This window comes from Lepidochelys kempii, chromosome 9 (genome assembly GCF_965140265.1).
Source record: "Lepidochelys kempii isolate rLepKem1 chromosome 9, rLepKem1.hap2, whole genome shotgun sequence".
Taxonomy (NCBI): domain Eukaryota; kingdom Metazoa; phylum Chordata; order Testudines; family Cheloniidae; genus Lepidochelys; species Lepidochelys kempii.
The window spans coordinates 1121080-1141886 of NC_133264.1; the positions used below are offsets into that span (position 1 = coordinate 1121080).

Below are 20807 nucleotides of genomic sequence, written 5' to 3' on the forward strand. Positions count from 1 at the left end.
TTTGTAGATTGGCACTATATTTGCCCTTTTCTAGTCTTCTGGAATCTCTCCCACCTTCCATGACTTTTCAAAGATAATTGCTTATGGTTCAGATATCTCCTCAGTCAGCTCCTTGAGTATTCTAGGACGCATTTCATCAGGCCCTGGTGACTTGAAGACATCTAACTTGTCTAAGTAATTTTTAACTTGTTCTTTCCCTATTTTAGCTTCTGATCCTACCTCATTTTCACTGCCGTTTGCTATGTTAGACGTCCAGTCACCACCAACCTTCTTGGTGAAAACTGAAACAAAAAGAGCATTTAGGACTTCCATCATTTCCACATTTTTTGTTATTGTCGTCCCCACCTCCTTGAGTAAACATTATCAGTGATGGAGGATCCACCATGACCGCTGGTAAATTGTTCCAGTGGTTAATTACCGTCACTTTTAGAAATTTACTTTATATTTCCAATCTGAATTTGTCTAGCTTCAACTTCCAGCCGTTGGAACGTGTTAGACCTTTCTCTGCTAGATTGAAGAGCCTGTCATCAAATATTAGTTCCCCATGTAGATACTTTAAGTCACCCCTTCACCTTCTCTTTGTTAAACTAAATAGATTGAGCTCCTTGAGTCTGTCACTGGCAGTATGTGTTCTAATCCTCTGATCTCTGTTGTGGCTCTTCTGTGAGCATAAACGCTGGCAAATGAAGTGTAAAAATATAATTAGGAAGGCCAAAAAAGAATTTGAAAAACAGCTAGACAAAGACTCAAAAATTAATAGAAACATTTTTTGTAAGTACATCAGAAGCAGGAAGCCTGCTAAACAACCAGTGGGGTCACTGGATGATTAAGATGCTAAAGGAGCACTCTGGAGAAACTAAATGAATTCTTTGCATCAATCTTAATGGCTGAGGACCTGAGGGAGATTCCCAAACCTGAGCCATTCTTTTTAGCTGACAAATCTAAGGAACTGTCCCAGATTGAGGTATCATTAGAGGAGGTTTTGGAACAAATTGATAAACTAAACAGTAATAAGTCACCGGGACCAGATGGTCTTCACCCAAGAGTTCTGAAGGAAGTCAAATGTGAAATTGCGGACTACTAACTGTAGTCTGTAACCTATCATTTAAATCAGCTTCTGTACCAAATGACTGGAGGATAGCTAATGTGATGCCAATTTTTAAAAAGGGCTCAAGAGGTGATCCCGGCAATTAGAGGCTGGTAAACCTGACTTCAGCATCAGGCAGACTGGTTGAAGCTACAGTAAAGAACAAAATTGTCAGACACATAGATGAACATAATTTGTTGGGGAAGAGTCAACATGGTTTTTGTAGAGGGAAATCATGCCTCACCAATCTCCTAGAATTTTTTGAGGGGATCAACAAGCATGTGGACAAGGGGGATCCAGTGGATATAGTGTACTTAGATTTTCAGAAAGCCTTTGACAAGGTCCATCACCAAAGGCTCTTAAGCAAAGTAAGCTGTCATGGGATAAGAGGAAAGGTTCTCTCATGGATTGGTGACTGGTTAAAAAATTGGAAACGAAGGGTAGGAATAAATGGTCAGTTTTCAGAATGGAGAGCAGTAAATAGTGGTGTCTCCCAGGGGTCTGTACTGGGCCCAGTCCTATTTAATATATTCATAAAAAGGGGTAAACAGTGAGGTGGCAACATTTGCAGATGATACAAAACGACTCAAGATAGTTAAGTCCCAGGCAGACTGCGAAGAGCTACAAAAGGATCTCTCAAAACTGGGTGACTGAGCAACAAAATGGCAGATGAAATTCGATGTTGATAAATGCAAAGGAATGCACACGGAAAACATAATCCCAACTATACATATAAAATGATGGGGTCTAAATTAGCTGTTACCACTCAAGAAAGAGATCTTGACATCATTGTGGATAGTTCTCTGAAAACATCCACTCAATGTGCAGCGGCAGTCAAAAAAGTGAACAGAACATTGGGAATCATTAAGAAAGGGATAGAAAATAAGACAGAAAATATCATGTTGCCTCTGTAGAAATCCATGGTACGCCCACATCTTGAATACAGATGTGGTCGCCCCATCTCAAAAAAGATATATTGGAATTGGAAAAGGTTCAGAAAAGGGCAACAGAAATGATTAGGGGTGTGGAGTGGCTGCCATATGAGGAGAGATTAATTAGACTGGGGCTTTTCAACTTGGAAAAGAGACGACTAAGGGGGATATGATAGAGGTCTATAAAATCATGACTGGTGTGGAGAAAGTAAATAAGGAAGTGTTATTTACTCCTTCTCATAACACATGAACTGGGGGTTGCCAAATGAAATTAACAGGCAGCAGGTTTGAAACAAACAAAAGGAAGTATTTTTTCCACACAGCGCACAGTCAACTTGTGGAACTCTTTGCCAGAGGATGATGTGAAGGTCAAGACAAAACAGGGTTCAAAAAAGAACTAGATAAATTCACAGAGGATGGCTATTAGCCAGGATGGGCAGGGGTGGTGTCCCTAGCCTCTGTTTGCCAGAAGCTGGGAATGAGAAACAGGGGATGAATCACTTGGTAATTACCTGTTCTGTTCATTCCCTCTGAGGCACCTGGCATTGGCCACTGTCGGAAGACAGGATACTGTGCGAGATGGACCTTTGGTCTGACCCCAGTATGGCCATTCTTATGTTCTTAATCCTCTTTAGTTTATGAACATCCTTCCTGAATTGTGGACACCAGAACTGGACATAATATTCCAGCAAGGTTCACACCAGTACCAAATACAGAGGTAAAATAACTTCTCTACTCCTACTTCAGATTCCCTTGTTTACGCATCCAAGGATCTCATTAGCTCTTTTGGTCACACTGGGAATTCATGTTCAGCCGATTTAAAACTCCCCTTCCCCCCCCAAGTCTTTGTAAGAGTCAGCTTCCCAGGATAGAGCACCCCATCCAGTAAGCATGGTCTACATTCATTATTCCTAGATGTGTCCATTTAGAGTAGCCATATTAAAGACCATATTGTTTGCTTGTGTCCGGCTTACCAAGCAATGCCGATCGCTCTGACTCAGTGACCCGTCCTCTGCTTTATTTACCACTCCCCTGATCTTTGTGTCATCTGCAAACTTTATCAGTGACGATTTTATGTTTTCTTCTAGGTCATTGATCAAAATTTTAAATCATTTAAATCATTTTAAATCAGGCAGTGATCCCTGGGGGACCCTGCTAGAAACACGCCCCCACCCCAGAGCTTTGATAGGCACCCATGTTGCAGGCTGTTGAACAGCATGGGCCCTGGGGTCACTCACGTTGCACTGGGTGTTCTTATTGCTTCCACGCTTAATTCAGCTGATCCAGCTCATGTGCTGTGCTCGCCGCCTATGAGGCTGGCTCCAGGTAGCATCATCTGTCACTTGGTCCAGCCTTAGGGAGTGAAAACGTGGCAGTTGCATGAGAAATGCCGGTGCAAAGGCAGCTGAACCTGAAAGAAGCTGAGCTCAGTGGAGAGGAATTTGAAACACAGCTAGAGAAACCTTAAGAAAGCCAGGTTAATCTAAAGGCATAGCAAACCGGGAAGGTTCACAGAGAACTCAGAGGGGAACCAGACAGGGACAGTAGTTACTCCTGGGGGCATTCTGTGCCAAAAAAATAAAAATTCTGCGCACAATATTTTAAAATTCTGCAAATTTTATTTGTAAAAATAAATCACACCAGGTTCAATTATTTTGGTAATTTATTTCAAAATACCTGTCAGCAAATATGTTTGGCAATACAGACACACAAAAATTTCCCCAGGAGTAGAGAGTTAAAGAAACCCCTATGACAACCCAGTTCCTGTTTGTCTTCCCTTCCCCACCAGCCCAGACACTCACACCCCTGCCCCTCCAGAGCCCAGCTGCTGCCCCCCCAATCCGGACAGTCACATCCCTTACCCCCCAGAGACCAGCCACAGCTGCCCCCCCAGCCCAGACACTCTCACACTCTACCCTCCAGAGGCAAGATGCGGCGGGTCCCCCCTTCCACCCAATCCTCCTAGAGCCAGAGGGGGAGACAGCCTGCAGCTGGGTCCTGGGCTTGCAGGGAGTTTCCTTCGCGCTGCCGCCTTCTTCCTTCAGGGTGTGCTGGGATCTGCAAGTGCTGGGAACCTTCCGGTTTCCTCCCGCTCCCCTCGGCCTTGTCTTACGTTTGCGATCTGGGCTCTGCCCCTAGTGGCGGCCAACGTCTCTGCAGCCCATGGCTGTGGGGGAAAAGGGAAATTCTGCGCATAGAACATTAATTTCTGTGAAATTCTGCATTGCGCAGTGTTGCAGAATTCCCCCAGGAGTAAATAGCGTCGGGCAATAGGGACTGCACCTAATCAGTCGTGGATATAAAGGCACAGGGGAGAAAAATGAAACTAGCAGAAAAGGTTTAAAGATGAGCCGACATCCGTGCAGGAAGCGGGTTCACAGGAGCAAGGCGTGGCCCTGCCCTCACGCTGGCACGACTGGGTCACTCAGCGTCAGTTAGGCTGGGAAGCTCTTCGGGGCAGGGCCTGCAGTCGCAGAGGCTGGGAGCACACCGCAGGGCCCAGGGCACGGACCCCATGATCAGCAGCCTGCACTGGAGTGGGTGTCAAACGCCCAGAAGGTGGGAGAAGGTCCCCTGGAGGCCAGGCTGCTGGGAAGGAGCCATCCTTGCCGCCCGGCAGTAGGGGGCACTGGTGCACCGTGAGGCTGCACGGCAAAGCTGCCAGGCAGCCAGAGAGGAACCAGAGGAGTTTGTTGCAAGTGTCTCGGTGGCTGGGTAGAAGGACCCTGCGAGTGCCAGGCCCCTCCTTCCCCAGCTGCTTCCTCCAGCGCCCTGGCTCTGCTCTATTTTTGGAGGTTTTGCTGGATTTTTATTGTTTGTTTCTGTTGAAAGTTCTTGAGGGTGAGCGTTTCCGGCCTGCCGGGCTCCGATGCCCCCGGGCTGCCAGCCCTGCCTTGCGCCCAGGATACGGCTGACGGCGCTGCGTTCTCCACAGCGCCGCGCTCCCATTCTGGAACTGCAGGGCTGGTGCGCCGTCCCCGTGGCCGTGCGGCTCCCTCGGCTGCAGTCAGGCTGGCCTCCTCTAGGGAGCGCTGCCTGCGGCTGGGTTAGCACAGATTTATTTGAAAAGAAAAGCTGATGTGAAAGCTGCAGAGCCGTGCTTGTCTTTGCCTCCTCCCGGCAGTGCGGTGCAGAGGGGCAGACGTGCGCATGTGTTGGACTTAACAATAACCCAGTGAACCATTCCCATGTCTTGTCATCAGAGTTACCCATTTTCTAATTGCCAGAGCTATTTTTGCTTTAAAACAGAGCTTGTTCTCCCAGCCTATCACAGGGAAGCATCACTGTGATCTGACATTTGTTACCAGCTGTGCTGCTTGCTAGCTTTGCAGCCCTGGGCAGGTAGCTTCCACTCTCTGTGCTTTGCTTTCCCCATCTGTAACCTGTGGATAATAACGCCCTTACTGCCGAGTTCGGCACTGGACCAGAGAGGAGTATTCCCTGCCTCCTCCTGTGGGTTGATCCTGCAGTGAAGCGCTGCTGATCTGTCTGTAATGCTGTGCTTATGCCATCACTGTGAAGCTAATTGGCAGAGGGGGCGGGGGGAAAGCAGGGATAAAGTAAAAATGGAACCTGGGTGTTAGTGAGAGTGCATGGAAAGGGTCTCTTCCCCGTGTGGGTGGTGTGTGTATTAAAAGCTGTTTGCACAGGAAACCCACAGCCACACTTTCCTCAAGTCCTAAATGAACTCAGCCAGATTTTGCACCAGGGATTTTACTTGAATGCTGCAACACAACTAAAGAATGAAATACAAAACTACAGCAGATGAACTCGCTGCGTCCAAATCTGTGCTGGGGAGAGGAAAAAAGGCCCTTGAAATATCAGAGCACAGCTCCTCTGGAGGAGAAAGCCCCCCCCCCCCCCCCCCCCCCCCCCGGCTGCGGTGCAGAAGTGCCTGTGGTAATTGAAAGCACATGCTGAATGCAGTTATTTTCCCATCTGTTTTCGGCAATGCTCCTTCTGAGGGCTGCAGCTTCAGAGTCTGTTTTCCAGTAGTTTTGCCTTTGCTGTTGGGCTTTGTGTGCATTTCCAAGGCAGCGGGCTCCACTCTGTCCCAGCTCGGTGCTGATTAGCCTGGGAAGGGAGCCGCCGGAGGTGCTGCAGGGCTCCAGGAGGGGGGCTCTTCCCTCTGAGTCAGCATTGAACTGACGCCCTGGCTTGCGGCTGAGAAGCATGGTGCTGCTGATGCTGCCATTTGCACGGTCAGAGGAGACAGACCCAGGCCCTGGCTATGGTCTGCGGCAGATGTAACCTGGGCAGAGCGGGGCTTTGTGTTGTGTTAGCCTCTGGGATCAGCCAGAGAGCCGGGGCGGGGGTCAGGCAAGGCAGCTGGAGCAGGTGCGGCGAAGTGCCCGGGCCAGTCAGCACAGAGGAGAGCGTGGCTGGAGGGAGCACAGGGACACCAGCTGCGTAACATCACCCGTGGCCAAAGGTCCCTGCTGGTCCCTGCCCCCCCCCCCCCCCCCCGCGCTTCCTTCCAGCCTGCTCCTGCCAGTCTCAGTTCCTCTGGGCCCTGGAGCTTCGCTTTGCTGAGCCCCGGGAGGGGGGGCGCTGTGACCCCAGCCTCTTCTCCACACCCCATTGCAGCTTGCATTTAGGACAGCAAAAAACGGGGGGTGGAGGGTGTTCGCCAGATGTCCCGCGGCTCCTGGTGCCGTTAGCTCTAGAACGAGAGCGAACGAATCACTTTGTTCCAGGTTGTCTGGGGCGAGATGCTGATGCGCTGCCTCTTCCCTGGCTATCATCTAACCCCTGGGCACACGGCCCCGTGCACAGAGGTCAGGCAGCCACAAAACCAGGCTCCAAACAGACCCCTCTCTCGGCCGTGAGAGCCCGCCTGGGGCAGTACCTGGTTCCCCACCTGCCCTGAGGAAGGGGAACGTAGATAAAGGATTTCTTTGTTGCTTGTGCAGCATCTCTGAGTTAGTGATGTTATGCAGAGGAGTCTGGTGAGATGACGGCAGAAGGTCGTGGAGCTGATGTGGCCTCCCTTGCAGTGCGAGCCGGACTTTACCTTCCCCGTCGCTCCCCATGCATGGAGGCCGCTCTCGGCACTGGGGAGCCCTTCAGCTGACGTCCCTGCTTTGCTAAGGCTGGCTCAGCGCCCCGCTGTGGGAGCTCTGGCGGCTGGCCATGCAGTGTTGAGCACCACGCCCTCAAAGCCTGCTCAGAGAGGCCTAGTTGCTGCGGTTCTCCAGGGCACCAGCCGTGGCTGGATCTGTTGCGAAGAGTTTGTGTTTCTGTGGCGGTCGTCGCCCCACACCTGGTTGTCCTGGCCCATCCCGTCTCCATGGGCGGGAGAGGGTTCGTGGAGGGATCCTCCCATGGGTGAAGGGTTCTTTGACACAGCCCGTCTGAGTGTGGGGGAGTTGCAGATGCCGGTAGGAGGCTGCTCTGTCAGCACCAGCCTGAAGTGGTCTTCGCATTGGTCCTGTGCCACAGGCCACTTGGACCCAGTTTTATTCCTCTTGCTCCATTTCTGGCCAAGCTCTGCCACTTGTTTCCACGTCTCTGGATGCAGCAGCTTCCACCCCGGCGCGTGGCGCTGGGTGGGCTTGGCTTTGGCTTGTTTTGACAGCGCGTGAGCCCTGGGGGGAGCAGAATTCCCCTTTCCACCCAGGCCCTGTGCACCTGACCCCGGCCCAGCACGCAGAGCCATTTATCAGGAACTGCCTGGAGGGTGATTTGTTAGCGTGGCGGCGGGGCGGAAGCGCTGCTGATGGCTTTTATTAATGACGAGGAAGTGGCAGTAAAGGAGCAGTGGGGCACCGTGACTCAGACAGCAGCAGCTTCCCTTTCTGTGGCAGGGAGGGGAGCCCTGCACCTCGGGGCACAGTGAGGCTGAGGCAGGGCCAGGCAGCGGCTCCCAGGCAGGCTGGGGCAGCCCGGGGATGATGGCGATCTCTGGGGGAGATGGGTTGGTGGGACTGCCTCAGGCAGAGCCGAGTTGCGATCGCTGCCCCATGGGCTGAGCCTCACGCTCACCCAGTTATCACATCTCCCCCTCCCCCAGCCCGACCCACTCACTGGTTGTTCTGTCTCGGCACATAGACCATGCACTCTTGGGAGCTGGCGTTCGCTGGGGGCCTGCACGGGAGGCTGGGGCTCTGATCGGGGGGGGGGGGGGGGGGGCGGTTCTCGAGCTGCTGCTGCAGCATGAACGTTTAAGACTAGGGCTCTTGCAACCCATGGATGTCCGCTTGATAGTGCCCCTTTGCCAGCATGCAGCAGCGCCCCCCGCTGGCCAGGGCTGTAGCTGCATGCAGCCCAGCCCCCTGCAGGCTCAGAGCCAGGCTGGGATTACCGTAGGCGCTCCTGGTTCCAAGCTGGTGCACAGACCAGGAGAGCTCTCCTTGCCCCAGCCCACCCGCCATAGCACGGCCTGGGAAGTTTACTGTGCATGGTTCTATTGGCGGCCTTCTCCAGCCTGGCGCTGGTGGGGATCTGCGCTCTGACGCCCAGCCCACGGCTGCATCTCAGGCCTCTGCTGTGCTGGGCGCGAAGGTGTGACACTGGCTCCCCCCAGCCGTCTGACTGGACCCTTTCCTTCTCTCTCCTCTGTGCAGCACCACTTCATTCCTGTAGCTCTTCGCTGCCCTCCCCAGGTCCGTGCCAGCTCAACGCCCTCTGCACCCCCCTGTTTTTCTTCCACTCGCATTTGATTTCCCAGCCCCTCCCATGTGTCTGCTTCATCCATTTCAGCAGCAGCAGCTTTTAAACGCAATGGTCAGTGTCTTGGCCTATGGCACTAGCTGAACCAATTCTTCTTTCCCCTTCTCAGCCGCTCCTCCGACCCAACAGACAGCCGATAACAGCTCTTGGTTGCTGACCTGGTCTGTATGGGAACTGGTGGCCTGGAGAGGGGGTGTGTCCCATTCCTGGGCCGTGACCCTTGCAGAGCCCAGGTGACAGGCGCGTGGCTGCGTTCCAGCTCCCGGGAGACAGCATCACAATCAGGCTGCCCTTCGCTGGTTTTTTGCAGTCCCAAACACAAGCAAAAGAAGAAGCTTAATCATGTTGCACAGATGATTGTGCCGGTGAGAAAGGGAGAGAAACCGTGTGGCTTAGGGGGATGGATCACTTGATGATTAGCTGTTCTGTTCATTCCCTCTGGGGCACCTGGCCACTGTCGGAGGAGAGGATACTGGGCTAGATGGACCATTGGTCTGACCCAGTAGGGCCGTTCTTATGGGGGAAATCCAGCAATGCAATAGGGCTTCCCCTCCCAGATCCCAGAACACTGCCCAGGAACCAGCATTTGCACCGAGTTTGTGCACCCAAAATGTCTTGCACTCATGTGATAGGGCCATTGTGCAGTGGTGACAGTGTTAGCAACACACGCTGTGCTCACGCCGTCCCCCGGCTGCAGAGCTGGTACCAGGGATGACAATACCCTGGGAGAAAGTTGGCTTCTGGCAGGGAGGGACCCTGCAGGAATTAGGGGCTGAAAACAGCTCAGGAGGCTCCCGGTCTGGTGGCGCCCTTGGCAGACTCCTGGTTTAATGACACCCGTGCCCTGAGAGAGAAGAACAGAAAAGAAAGCCAGTCGCTCTGTTTTCCCACTAAGTGCCATCTGAAAAATTCATGTAGCGCTGGGAGGTTCTCCGAGTGCATGGAAACGTCCCAGCCTGCGACAAACCTGCTTATTGCCCACACGTGTGCGCAGCCCAGCAGCATGCCTGATGAGCCTCTCCAGATACTGCTGCCCTACCTGCAGTGTCCTGGGAGAGAGACGCTGACTGGAGCTGAGGTGCAGGTGCTGCCTTTTGGCTGTGTGCGCACAGGAGCAATCTGCTCTGATGCCTGGCTGCACGGCTCACAGGTCTCCTGCCCCTTGTGTTTCTGGAGGCAGAGTCGATTCATTCCTTGTCTTTATTGCTCAAGAATGTACTGCATGAAAAGAGAATTCTTGGAGTGGAAGGTCTGCTCCTTTCTCTGCAACAGACAGGGAAAAGCTGGGGCTACTTCCCATATGCCAGAGGGTTGGGGAAATCCCATGGCCTGATTCTCCTCGCACATTCACTGATGTAACTCCACAGCATTGCAGGAGACTCGGCTCTCATGTTCCTAATAGCGCGGTCCTGCTCACTCCAGTCTGGTGGCTGGGTGCTCTGACCAGCTGGCATGTGTGGGAGTTCCTTCCCGGGGCTCTCTGAAGTACGGGTCATCCCCCTCCCAGCTGCAGCCCTGGAAATGGTGCCGTTTGTGGGGTGCTGGGCTCCCACTGATAGCAGCAGCCCTTGTCCTGTCGCCAGTGCAGAGGGGAAGAGCTCCTTGCTGGGGATGTTCCCTGCTCCCTTGCTTGCCTGATAGCAAGACAGCATTGGCCTCACCGCAGCACAGCGCCCCTGCTCCAGCCTGTGTGGGAAACCGAGCCCTGCAGAGCAGGTGTCTTGGGTGCTCTGCGATGAACGTGGTTGAAATGCCAGAGTCCTCTGTGCATCTCGATGTTACCGGGGTCAAGAGAGAGCTCCGTTTCACATTGGCCTTGCCATTATCCACTCACGGAGATGGTCGGTCTCCTGACAGCATGATTATTGCTCAAACGCTGTAACCGGTGTTACGTGCTCTCTGCAGCGGTGCCTCAGAAGGGCTTTTATGCTGGTCATGTCACCCAAAACACAAAACCTGTGGCTAATAATAGACTCTCCTTCCAGACTTACTGCTACGCTCCCCTTGGTGCATCTCTCCTGCTTTCCATCCTCACCGTTGGGTCCGAGAGGGAAATCACTGACTGCTAGATGCATCGGCCTCTCCACTGGCACAGACAGGTTGCCCTGATACCAGGATGATGGGCACTTTATCAGGGCTGACTATAGTACGTGATCTTGGACATGCCTTCCGTGACTGAGGAGCGCTAACTGGGGGGAAGCCTGTGTTCCTTTGGCTCTTCCCCCAGTTACAGGGCCTGCTGGAGCCATTTCTTTCCTTCCCACGTGTCCGTGTCATGTTGCTCCCGTGTTTACTCTGCTGACAACGCTGTTGGCTCTGAGAGGGAGTGGCTGGCTCAAGGATTGGCAGTGATGCGAGGAGCCGCCTAAGTCACCAGTTCCATCCAGCACAGTGACGTGACTGGTCATGTCCTGGTGCCAGGCCGAGGTGCAATGGGGTCAGGGCCCCGCTGTGCTGGGCGGGCTCTGAGGCGGCGTACGTAGGCCGTGCGCTGGAGACGTTACGGTCTAGGAAGGCGAGGAACGTGTCACGGATGGAGAGAAATGCATCCATTGGGTGCTGAGGAGAGAAGGGGCGAGGGTGAGCTGCCAGCAGGCATGGCATGGCGCGGAAGGGCGCTTCTGAGAGGAGTGTCAGCAATATGACGTCGTTGGAGAAACCCCAGCCTGCGAGCAATTTGACCATAGCAGTTCCCTCTCCTCTCCCCCATCTCTGAGAATGGCTGGGGCCAGCTGCCTCTGACGACGGTGCAGACAGTCCTGTAGTGGGTGACTTGCCAGGGAGCTGCCCACAGGGAAGTTTCTTCCTGGCCCCTGTCAGCTACAGGCTGACTCATGCCCTGAAGCAGGAGGATTTTTTTTGCCCTTTGTAAATTTTTATCCTGTGTGACTGTGACATTCCCCAGAGTACAATCTGGAGCATTGAACAGCTGTGTCCCATCAGTTCACCAACCTGGGGTGACTCTTATGTTGCTTGCGGTAAGAACCTCCACTCCTGGTCTGTTCACACACCACCTCAAACATGTAAAATCACTCCCCGTGGCACCGCATTGAGCGCTCCTTGTTAGCCACTCAAGAATTAAACTGCAGAGCAACACCAGCAAATCCTTAGTCCCAGACTTTCCTCAGAACTGTGCGTCTTGTACTGTCTAGCACACTACTGAACAGTAAAGCTCACAGAAAGTCTGTCATTTCATCAAAGGAAAACCGATTTATTAAAGCTCAATTTCTTGGGCGAGAAACATCCTTGCTGAGTCGTGGTGACACATAGTCCATTGTGGACCTGTGGTTTGAAACATTCCTGTGATGCAACATAAATTTCTTGTTCACACCTTCCAGTTGCTGGAGAAGGGATGCTTAAGTCAGCCCATTGACTTCGTTGATACCTGTCTGGGAGGGCCAGTGTGTCTTTGTCTCTGAAAAACTGGTTTGTGCCTGCTTGTCTTAATCTTGGAGCATGTGATAACAATGATACATACTAGAATCTAACAATTTAACATACAGTGTTGATACACACTGTTTATCAGGATGACAATATTCAGCAGATTGAGTTTTCAAATGATATCTCACAAGGCATACTTTGTACTAAATTTATCAGAGTCTTGTAAAAGTGGTGACCATAATAGAATAGACCATCACAGTGATGTAATGCTGGACATTCTTCTTGTCCAGATAAATGTCTCATCCTTTTTCGAATCCTGTTGAGCACTTGGCTTAAATATCGTTTTGTGGCAGTGAGTTCCATGGGTTAATGTGCATTGCGGTAAAAAGAAGTCCTTGTGGGAGTTGTAAATGTGTTGCCTTTCAGTTCGTGGGCTGCCCCTTGCTCCCTCATGTCAGGAAAGGGGTAATTTGGAGTCCCAGCTCTCCACGCCAGCCATTTTTCTGTGCACTCTCTCACACCCCTGCAGGCCAGACCAAACTGTTGTTTGTTGATCTCTTAGCAAATGCTTTTTAGCTACATCTGGGCTCCCGCATGGCCTGTGGAACCGCGCTGCATAAAGAGACAAAATCCTTACGTACACCCTGTGTATCGCTGTGTTGGAATCAGCCTGTGTCTCCATCAGCCACAGGCAGATCCCCAATACAACCTGAGCTGCGGCCTGCCCCTCCCGAGGGGGGAGCGCAGCACGGCACGGGGGTGGCCTTCCCCCCACCCCGGGGCGGGAGCGCAGCACGGGAGCAAACGTGGATACGTGAAAGGCAGCCAGTCCCATCCAGACAAAGTGGCGTGTTTGGCCTTCCTCAGCAGGTAGTTCAGGTCCCCACAGACAGCTCGCTGTGCAGAGGAGTCGCTTCTCCTCTTGGCGCGAGCCGTTATCATTCAGGGCCCGGGGAGCAGGATGTGTGTGTGCAAGATGCCCCCCGCAAGGCTGGAGGAACTGGGAGGGGGTGAGATGCCCCCCTGGGGATAGGGGAACAGGTGGGGTCCAAGATGACTTCCCTCTATGGCAGGAGGAGCGGGGGGCAAGATGCCCACCCCCAGGGCTGGGGGGAGCAGAGCGGGACAGTACCTCTGAGGCTAAGGGCCATCTGGCTGGCATCTCTCTTGGAAGCTGCGTGGAAGGCCAAGGGCCCAGCAGTGATCAGTGATGGCCTGTCCTGGGTTTCTGCTTCCCACTGACCCCGTTTCGGTGCCCAGGACATTCGTTAAATAGCACTGCACTTCTCTTCCACTCGCCAGCTGAAGCTTTCCAACCACTTTACACGGTCCAATGAGTTCAGCCTCGCCAGGCCCTGCACTAACTGCTCCATTTGGCCGGGGCACTCATGCCCAGAGCGCTAACGTGGCTTGCGGAGCTCACTCCGGGAGCCTGGCAGAGTTCGAGACTAGAGCACTCTCTGCACAAGGAACGTGACCTGTGGCTGGCAGCTATTGTCCACCATGAGCCATTTTCCTCAGGCAGCCAGTGTCTGAGAAGTTTTGGCATGCGTCTGACAAGGCTTGGAGAGGGGAATGCTGCTGAGATCCCTGCCCTGGAGGGGACTCAAGGAGAAATCGGTACCCTATTAACAGACCCTCTTCTGTATTTAGTCAGCAATGCTGCCAGCCTGTGATTTGACTTCTCTATTCCCTGTTCATCGGGAATATCGCAGTCAAGGTTCTCAATGGTAGCAGATGACAGAACGAGGAGTAATGGTCTCAAGTTGCAGTGGGGGAGGTTTAGATTGGATATTAGGAAAAACTTTTTCACTAAGAGGGTGGTGAAACACTGGAATGCGTTACCTAGGGAGGTGGTAGAATCTCCTTCCTTAGAGGTTTTTAAGGTCAGGCTTGACAAAGCCCTGGCTGGGATGATTTAACTGGGAATTGGTCCTGCTTTGAGCAGGGGGTTGGACTAGATGACCTTCTGGGGTCCCTTCCAACCCTGATATTCTATGATTCTATGATTCTAAGGTAAAACTTCAACTTCAAGATCAAACCAGACGACAGGGAGGGAAGGTCCATACACAGAGGTAACCCTTGCTGCACTTTCCTGAGGTCACTGTTACATAATGTGTCTTGCAGAAGAATAGAAGATGGTGTTGTCAGTTAGTGCGTTTCCCAGGTATCAGAGACTTCTCCCTCGTGTGGATGAGATGGAAGGCCCTGGAGGTTTTTCGCCTTCCTCTGTAGCATGGGGCACGGGTCACTTGCTGGAGGATTCTCTGCTCCTTGAGGTCTTCAAACTACAATTTGAGGACTTCAATAGCACAGATATAGGTGTGAGGTCTTTTTTAGGAGTGGTGGGTGAAATTCTGTGGCCTGCATTGTGCAGGAGGTCGGACTAGATGATCATAATGGTCCCTTCTGACCTAAATATCTATGAATCTATGAGTTACCTCTTGGTTTGATGGATTGAAGTAAAACCCATCACAGTCTGTTTGAGGGTTGGTCTCTGAGTCTAGTTTAGAATCAATTTGCAGCTCGTCTAGTGATGATGTTTTAGTGAGACAGTACTGCCTGGGAAATGTCTGGGAAGGGAGAGCCATGGAGTACAGCCCCTTTGTCCTCTCTGGATTAGGCTGCGTTTAACGTTATTGAAGAGCCAGTGTCTGGTTGAACTTTTCCAGTTTTCCTTTACATGCAGAATACAACGTGACCTTGACTCTCCAGGTCTCAGAGATCCCAAACTCTCTTATCAGCAACAGGGTCAGGTTCTTGATGTCTGTTAATTACCCTGAACGTTCGGTTGGTTATCTGGCATGACTCAGTAACCTGTAGTATGGCGTTTGGATAATAAACATTGGACTGCATAGTAGTTACTGTGTGTCAACTTAGTCACATCTCAAAATCAATTAGGGGCTTGTAAAATGTCAGTAGCTAATGGCTGACGAAGTACATCTGGGAACACGTGCTCCTCGTGGCAAAGCCCCTTTGTTAGCCTCCTTTGTGTAGTCTCCAGTCTCTCAGAGGGCAGTACAGCATGTGGGTGCGTTGTTGTTTTGTTTTCCTATAGCTCATGAAAATAACCAGATTTTTATTTGTGCATCTATTTAATTATGTTGTGTGTCACCAGCAAGAGGGGTTATAAACAGCATGCATTCGGAAGAGATCTCTACGCAGCAGGGTGTCCCAGAGCATCATGGGAGTCCAAGTGTTCCGGGCCATAACGTTCTCCACCGTATTTACAGTGGCAGGCCACAGTGATGTCTGTGAAGGGCTCACAATCTCCCTGCATGTCCAGCCACAGAAACCAGCCCCGGGAAGGGAAGGGGAGAGTGCTCTGCTTGTGATGTGATGTGTTCAATCCCGTATTAAACCAGCCTCTGATCTGACAGCCTGTAGTGCACCATAGCAGCAGATACACCGGGCGGGTTTGTGGCACTGATGTCCAGGGACCCTCTGAAGCACTAGCAGAGAGCAGTTATTTTTCTTTCTTTCAATGCACCGTGCAGCGACTGCAGTCCTTGGCCTTGTGAGTGCCCAAGCCCTGGCAGCAAACTAGTGCCACAGGACAGTCTGTTATACCCCCTCGTTCAGCACAGGGTTCATGGAGATATAGAGTGTACTGAGAGATCCGCATGGGAAAAGTGAGATGTTACCTTTGATCTGGGTGGGAATTGTTCTCGCGGATGATGGTGGTGGTTGTTTTATTAGCATTTATGGTGTGTGCCCTCCTTGTGCGAGATACTGTGCAGACCTAGGTGGAGGCAGAGTCCCTGCTGCAAAGAACTTGCAGGCAAGGGTGTGCAGTCACACCTGGTGGGATCAGGCCCCTGCTGACCACCTGTGGCTACAGTGAGATCTCCCGGGGTGAGAGTTTCTGGTCCCTGACCACTGACCTTGAAGGGAGTTTTGCCACTGGTTTAAATGAGAGCAGGTCCGGGCCATTGGCCCATAGCACATTCTCACTGCATCAACAGCAGTGTAAGAAACCCCAGGAAGCCACCTGTGCCACAGGCTCTGACCTCCTACTGGTGCAGTTATTGGACCCTCTTTTATTTGCTGGTTCGCATGCTGTGGCCCATCCTTCCCTGCACCTAGTCTTGTGCTGAAATGTTAGAGAAGGAGGCTGGGCTTGTGGTCAAAGCACTGGGCTGGGGCTCCGGGTTCAGCTCCTGGCCCTGCCCCAGATTCCCTCTGTGGCCTTTGGCAAATCACGTAATTGCTGTGTGCCTCAGTTTCCCCATCTGAACAATGGAGATAAACAGTTCCCTTGCCCTATCTCATCTATTTAAATTATAAACTCCTTGGGTCAGGGGCCCTTAACTGTGTGTGTGCAGTGCCCAGCCCAGGGAGGCCTCTTGGCAAAACTGAAGTCCCTCTAAATAATCTACGTGGTTCAGTATTAAGCACCAGCGAATGTGCCCAGCACGTGGGGGGGATTGTCTGCGGTGCACAGTGAGCCCAGTGGTGGTTTGTGTGTCTCCCCCAGGTAATATTCCATGACGTGGACGTACTGACAGAACAGCTGTTCCCAGTGGTTGAGGCCATGCAGAAACACTTCAGTGCTGGGTCCGGGGCCTACTACAGCGACTCCATCTTCTTCCTGTCCGTGGCCATGCACCGCATCATGCCCACAGGTGAGCCTTCCGGGCGCGGCAGCAGCCAGGGGCAGCACAGCGGGTTTCTCCCAGCACATAAATGTACCCAGTGGTCCATGCAACGCAGAGAGGCTGCTGTCGCGGGAACAGCAAGCTTGTCCATGTGCCGACAGGCAGGTTTGACCTCGATGAGCTACGAGCCACTGCCCTAGTGTGGCGCACAAGGGCATTCTGTGTAGCCTGGTGCCCAGTACTGCATCACTGACACACACAGGGCCGTGTTGGCTGGTGATTTCCAGCTGTGCCCTGGGGCTCCCTGGCCCGTTACAAAGGTGGTGCTGGAAGGTGCAATGCTGCAGCTGTTGTTTCCAGGTGTTGGCTGGGGAGTGCCCAGGGCTGACCTGCAGTGGGGCTGAGCCCTGCAGTCAGACGTTCTTTCCAGCTGCTGACACTGCATAAGGCCTCTCCTCCCGAGGCTCCGAAGTATGCTCACACGTTCCCCCGAGGAGGTAATTCCCTGTGATGGGGTCAGAACCTGATTTCTGCTCCCTGTTCTTAAGGAGCATGGTGAAGGCCCAAGTTGTCATGGACTCACAGGTCGTGCTCTCCCGGCTCCGTGCGGTCCCTGGGAGAAACTCCCTACAGTGCGACAGCCCTTCTCAGGGGTCCACTCTCTCTTGGGGGTTAAGCCCCTCCGCCTCCTGGAGCCGCACCTCTCTGAGCCTCCAGCATGCCTGACTCTCACTGTGGGCCCCCTCAGGGAGTCCCCTCGCTCTGGACCCCCGGGGCCTCCATTCCCGGGGGAATAATGCCACCCTGATCTCTGGATCAGAGCAACTCTCAGTCAGCGGAACACAGGAGGGTGTATTGAGCATCTGAACCCAGCACAGGAAACTCTCTGGGCCTCAGGCCTGGCCTCCCTCAGCCCAGCACATCTAGTCTCTCCAGCATCCAGGTTGGCTTCGGCTGCTCATGCTCTTTGGGCTGAGCTGTCCCCAAAGCCCCGGGTGGGAGAGCTGGTGGGTCGGGGAGCCTGCATTTAAAAGGCCAGTCCTCAGACACAGATCTTTCCTTCACCTACAGTGGTTTCAAACCAGCCCTGTTGTGGACCAGGCCAGAGGGAGCTCTCTGCGCCATGTGGGCCTGAAGCTGTGACTGCCCCAGAAGCTCAGGTTGAAAGGGGTGTTGCTGGCGAAAGGCGCTCGGCGCTTGTGAATGGGACAGCGGCTGGGATACGGGTGTGTGTTCGGAGCGCCAGTGATTTTGCGGGTTGAGTCAGCGTGTCAGGACGCTGCTGTGTTATGTCTGAGTCTCCTTCGTGCCCCTGGAGCCCACTGAAAGGAACTGAAGTCGAGGATCCAAACAGCCCTGAGCTGTAAAGTAGTACGGAGCAGGAGGCTGCCCTGGCCCTGTCTCTGCTTCCGACAATATCTGAAATTCTCCAGCTGTGTTAACTTCCTGCTTTTCCATCCCCGCCCATGCCTGGCGAGCAGATGGGGATGCAGCAGGTTTGTGGTAGCTGATGGCCCCTGGCTGGCTGGCTCCGTGTGAGCAGACACTGGGAGCAGAGCAGGGTATTGATTAGTGCATTCCTTTCCCATCGGAAAGCTCTGTTGATGGATGGTCATTGATTTTGTCTTTATCTGTTCTTATCTTGCCTTGCTCTCTGCATTATTGTGGAACCAAGGGACAGCAATAAATCTACAGGAAAACAAAGCAGCCCTGGAAAAGGGGCTTGGCTCAGTTAGCTGCAGCCTTTTCCTTCCTCTGCAGCCTGTGGGTAGTTCTCCTGGGACACATCTTCTCTGTAAGCTCGGCCTGTAACTCGCTGTGTCCCTGCTCTGTCCTCCCTTCCTGCTAAGACTCCTGTTTCTCACAGCAGGGGCCAGACCTGGGAGAGTGGCTGAGTTGCTGGCGCCCTAATGAATGTTTGGGTCAGAATTTGATGGTCACAGACCATGTGGGTGTTATGGAGCCTTCATAGCGTTTTGCATCCCTGATTCAGCAAGGTACCTGCGTTTGAGGAGCCCTCTGGCTTCAGGGGGGCAGCCCGGCCCTTGCAGCTCAGCACACACGTCAGTGTCTTGCTGAGCTGGGCCACTGAGCAGTGTTTGGCTATGGCAGGGAATGCGTTGCAGTGGTTAGAACAGGGGGCAGGGAATCAACCTTTGCATCGGTGACGGGAAAGGCCTGTTAGGTCATCTTGCCCAACTGCCTGCCAGTGCGGGGTGGCTGGCTCTGGAGCTATGTTCTGGCCAGCCAGTGTTCCCAGTGACAGCGCTCCCAGGGCTTATCATAGAATCATAGAATATCAGGGTTGGAAGGGACCTCTAGAGGTCATCTAGTCCAACCCCCTGCTCAAAAGCAGGACCAATCCCCAATTAAATCATCCCAGCCAGGGCTTTGTCAAGCCTGACCTTAAAAACTTCTAAGGAAGGAGATTCCACCACCTCCTTAGGCAATGCATTCCAGTGTTTCACCACCCTCCTAGTGAAAAACTTTTTCCTAATATCCAACCTAAACCTCCCCTACTGCAACTTGAGACCATTACTCCTTGTCCTGTCCTCTTCTACCACTGAGAATAGTCTAGAACCATCTTCTCTGGAATCACCTCTCAGGTAGTTGAAAGCAGCTATCAAATCCCCCCCTCATTCTTCTCTTCCGCAGACTAAACAATCCCAGTTCCCTGAGCCGCTCCTCATAAGTCATGTGTTCCAGACCCCTAATCATTTTTGTTGCCCTTCGCTGGACTCTTTCCAATTTATCCACATCCTTCTTATAGTGTGGGACCCAAAACTGGACACAGTACTCCAGATGAGGCCTCACCAATGTTGAATAGAGGGGGACGATCACGTCCCTCGATCTGCTCGCTATGCCCCTACTTATACATCCCAAAATGCCATTGGCCTTCTTGGCAACAAGGGCACACTGCTGACTCATATCCAGCTTCTCGTCTTCTTCTCATGTGAAGCTTCTTCTCATGGGGAAGCTTCATTCTACTAGGGCAGAGTTGAGCTCTCCAAAGCTGTCTAAGGGATTTGGACACCCAATTCTCATGGGATCCAAGTCACCTGGCAGCAGCTGCTTGTGTGCACGTCCTGGGTCGAGGTGTCACCAAGTCCCCTGGCTTCCCTGCTCTTGTTACTTGCGCTGCCTAGATCAAAGCTGACTCGGGTATGTCTGCTTGTGCTACGGTCACGCCTCTGATGGCAGTGTGGACGTAGGTGTCATTAATGATTGGCTGTAAGCCAGGGGCACTGAAATGTGCTCAGGGAAGTTTCTGTTGGGCCATAAAGCCCATTATAGCTGAGTGAACACGAGGGGGTGGCTTGCCTGAGCCCATAGTGTATCGTGCAGCGCCGGCAATTATATGAGCAGTTGTTATTTTCCAGACAAGGAGGAAATGGAGCAGACTCTGGCATCCTTCCTTTGTTCTTGGGCCGTCCTTTCAAACGCAGCCTTCTGGAGGAGGGTCATAGCGTCAGGCAGCAGGGAAGGCAGGAGGGTGACCCAAGACCTTCCTGGTGGAGGTCTGGACCAACTGGCACCATGAGGCATGCAGAATGGTTTGTGGGGGTGGGGGGAATCTCTGGAAGAAAGAGGCTGTCTTGGGTTATTTTGTGATGGGCTTTCTATTCTCTGAACAGTCACCCAGATAAAGTGAATCTGTCTAATGCCCAGTGTTGTTAGATATCTGGATTGGCCTGGCCAGGCACCCGGTGTGGGGCAGAACAGGACAGTGGGTGGGGGCTGAGTCCAGGAATCTGTCCTTGATGCTTGTTAACTTCCAAAACAGCAAAGACCTGCTTTTCTACAGCCCAGCAGGCTGCTCTCTTGTGTTTCTTCCCATCCTGATTTGTCCTCCTCCATCTGAGAAGCAGGTACATCCCACCTGCCCTCCGGGAAGTCTCAGTTTGGCTTGGAATGCTGCAATCCCAAACCCCAGAGATGGGTCTCACAGCAGCCTTTGCGTATTTGTTTCAGAGTAACAGCCGTGTTAGTCTGTATTCGCAAAAAGAAAAGGAGTACTTGTGGCACCTTAGAGACTTTGAAATTCATGGATCAGGACAGCAGTAGGGGCATTCTGTTACATGGTGGCTGATTTTGTACCTACCGCAGCTGAAATGACTGCAGCCCCCTCTGCCCCCT

The 20807-nt window shown here is 52.7% G+C and overlaps 1 protein-coding gene across 3 annotated transcripts in view; it reads left to right on the plus strand.

The window, feature by feature from the left end:
* The window catches only part of XXYLT1 (xyloside xylosyltransferase 1), a 102786-nt gene that overhangs the window by 7785 nt on the left and 74194 nt on the right, over nt 1–20807 (plus strand). For all 3 annotated transcript variants that reach the window (XM_073358987.1, XM_073358985.1, XM_073358986.1), the window contains exon 2: nt 16550–16697. In XM_073358987.1, the coding sequence (XP_073215088.1) occupies nt 16607–16697 (91 nt within the window). In that variant the 5' untranslated portion in view covers nt 16550–16606. The remainder of the gene's footprint in view (nt 1–16549; nt 16698–20807) is intronic.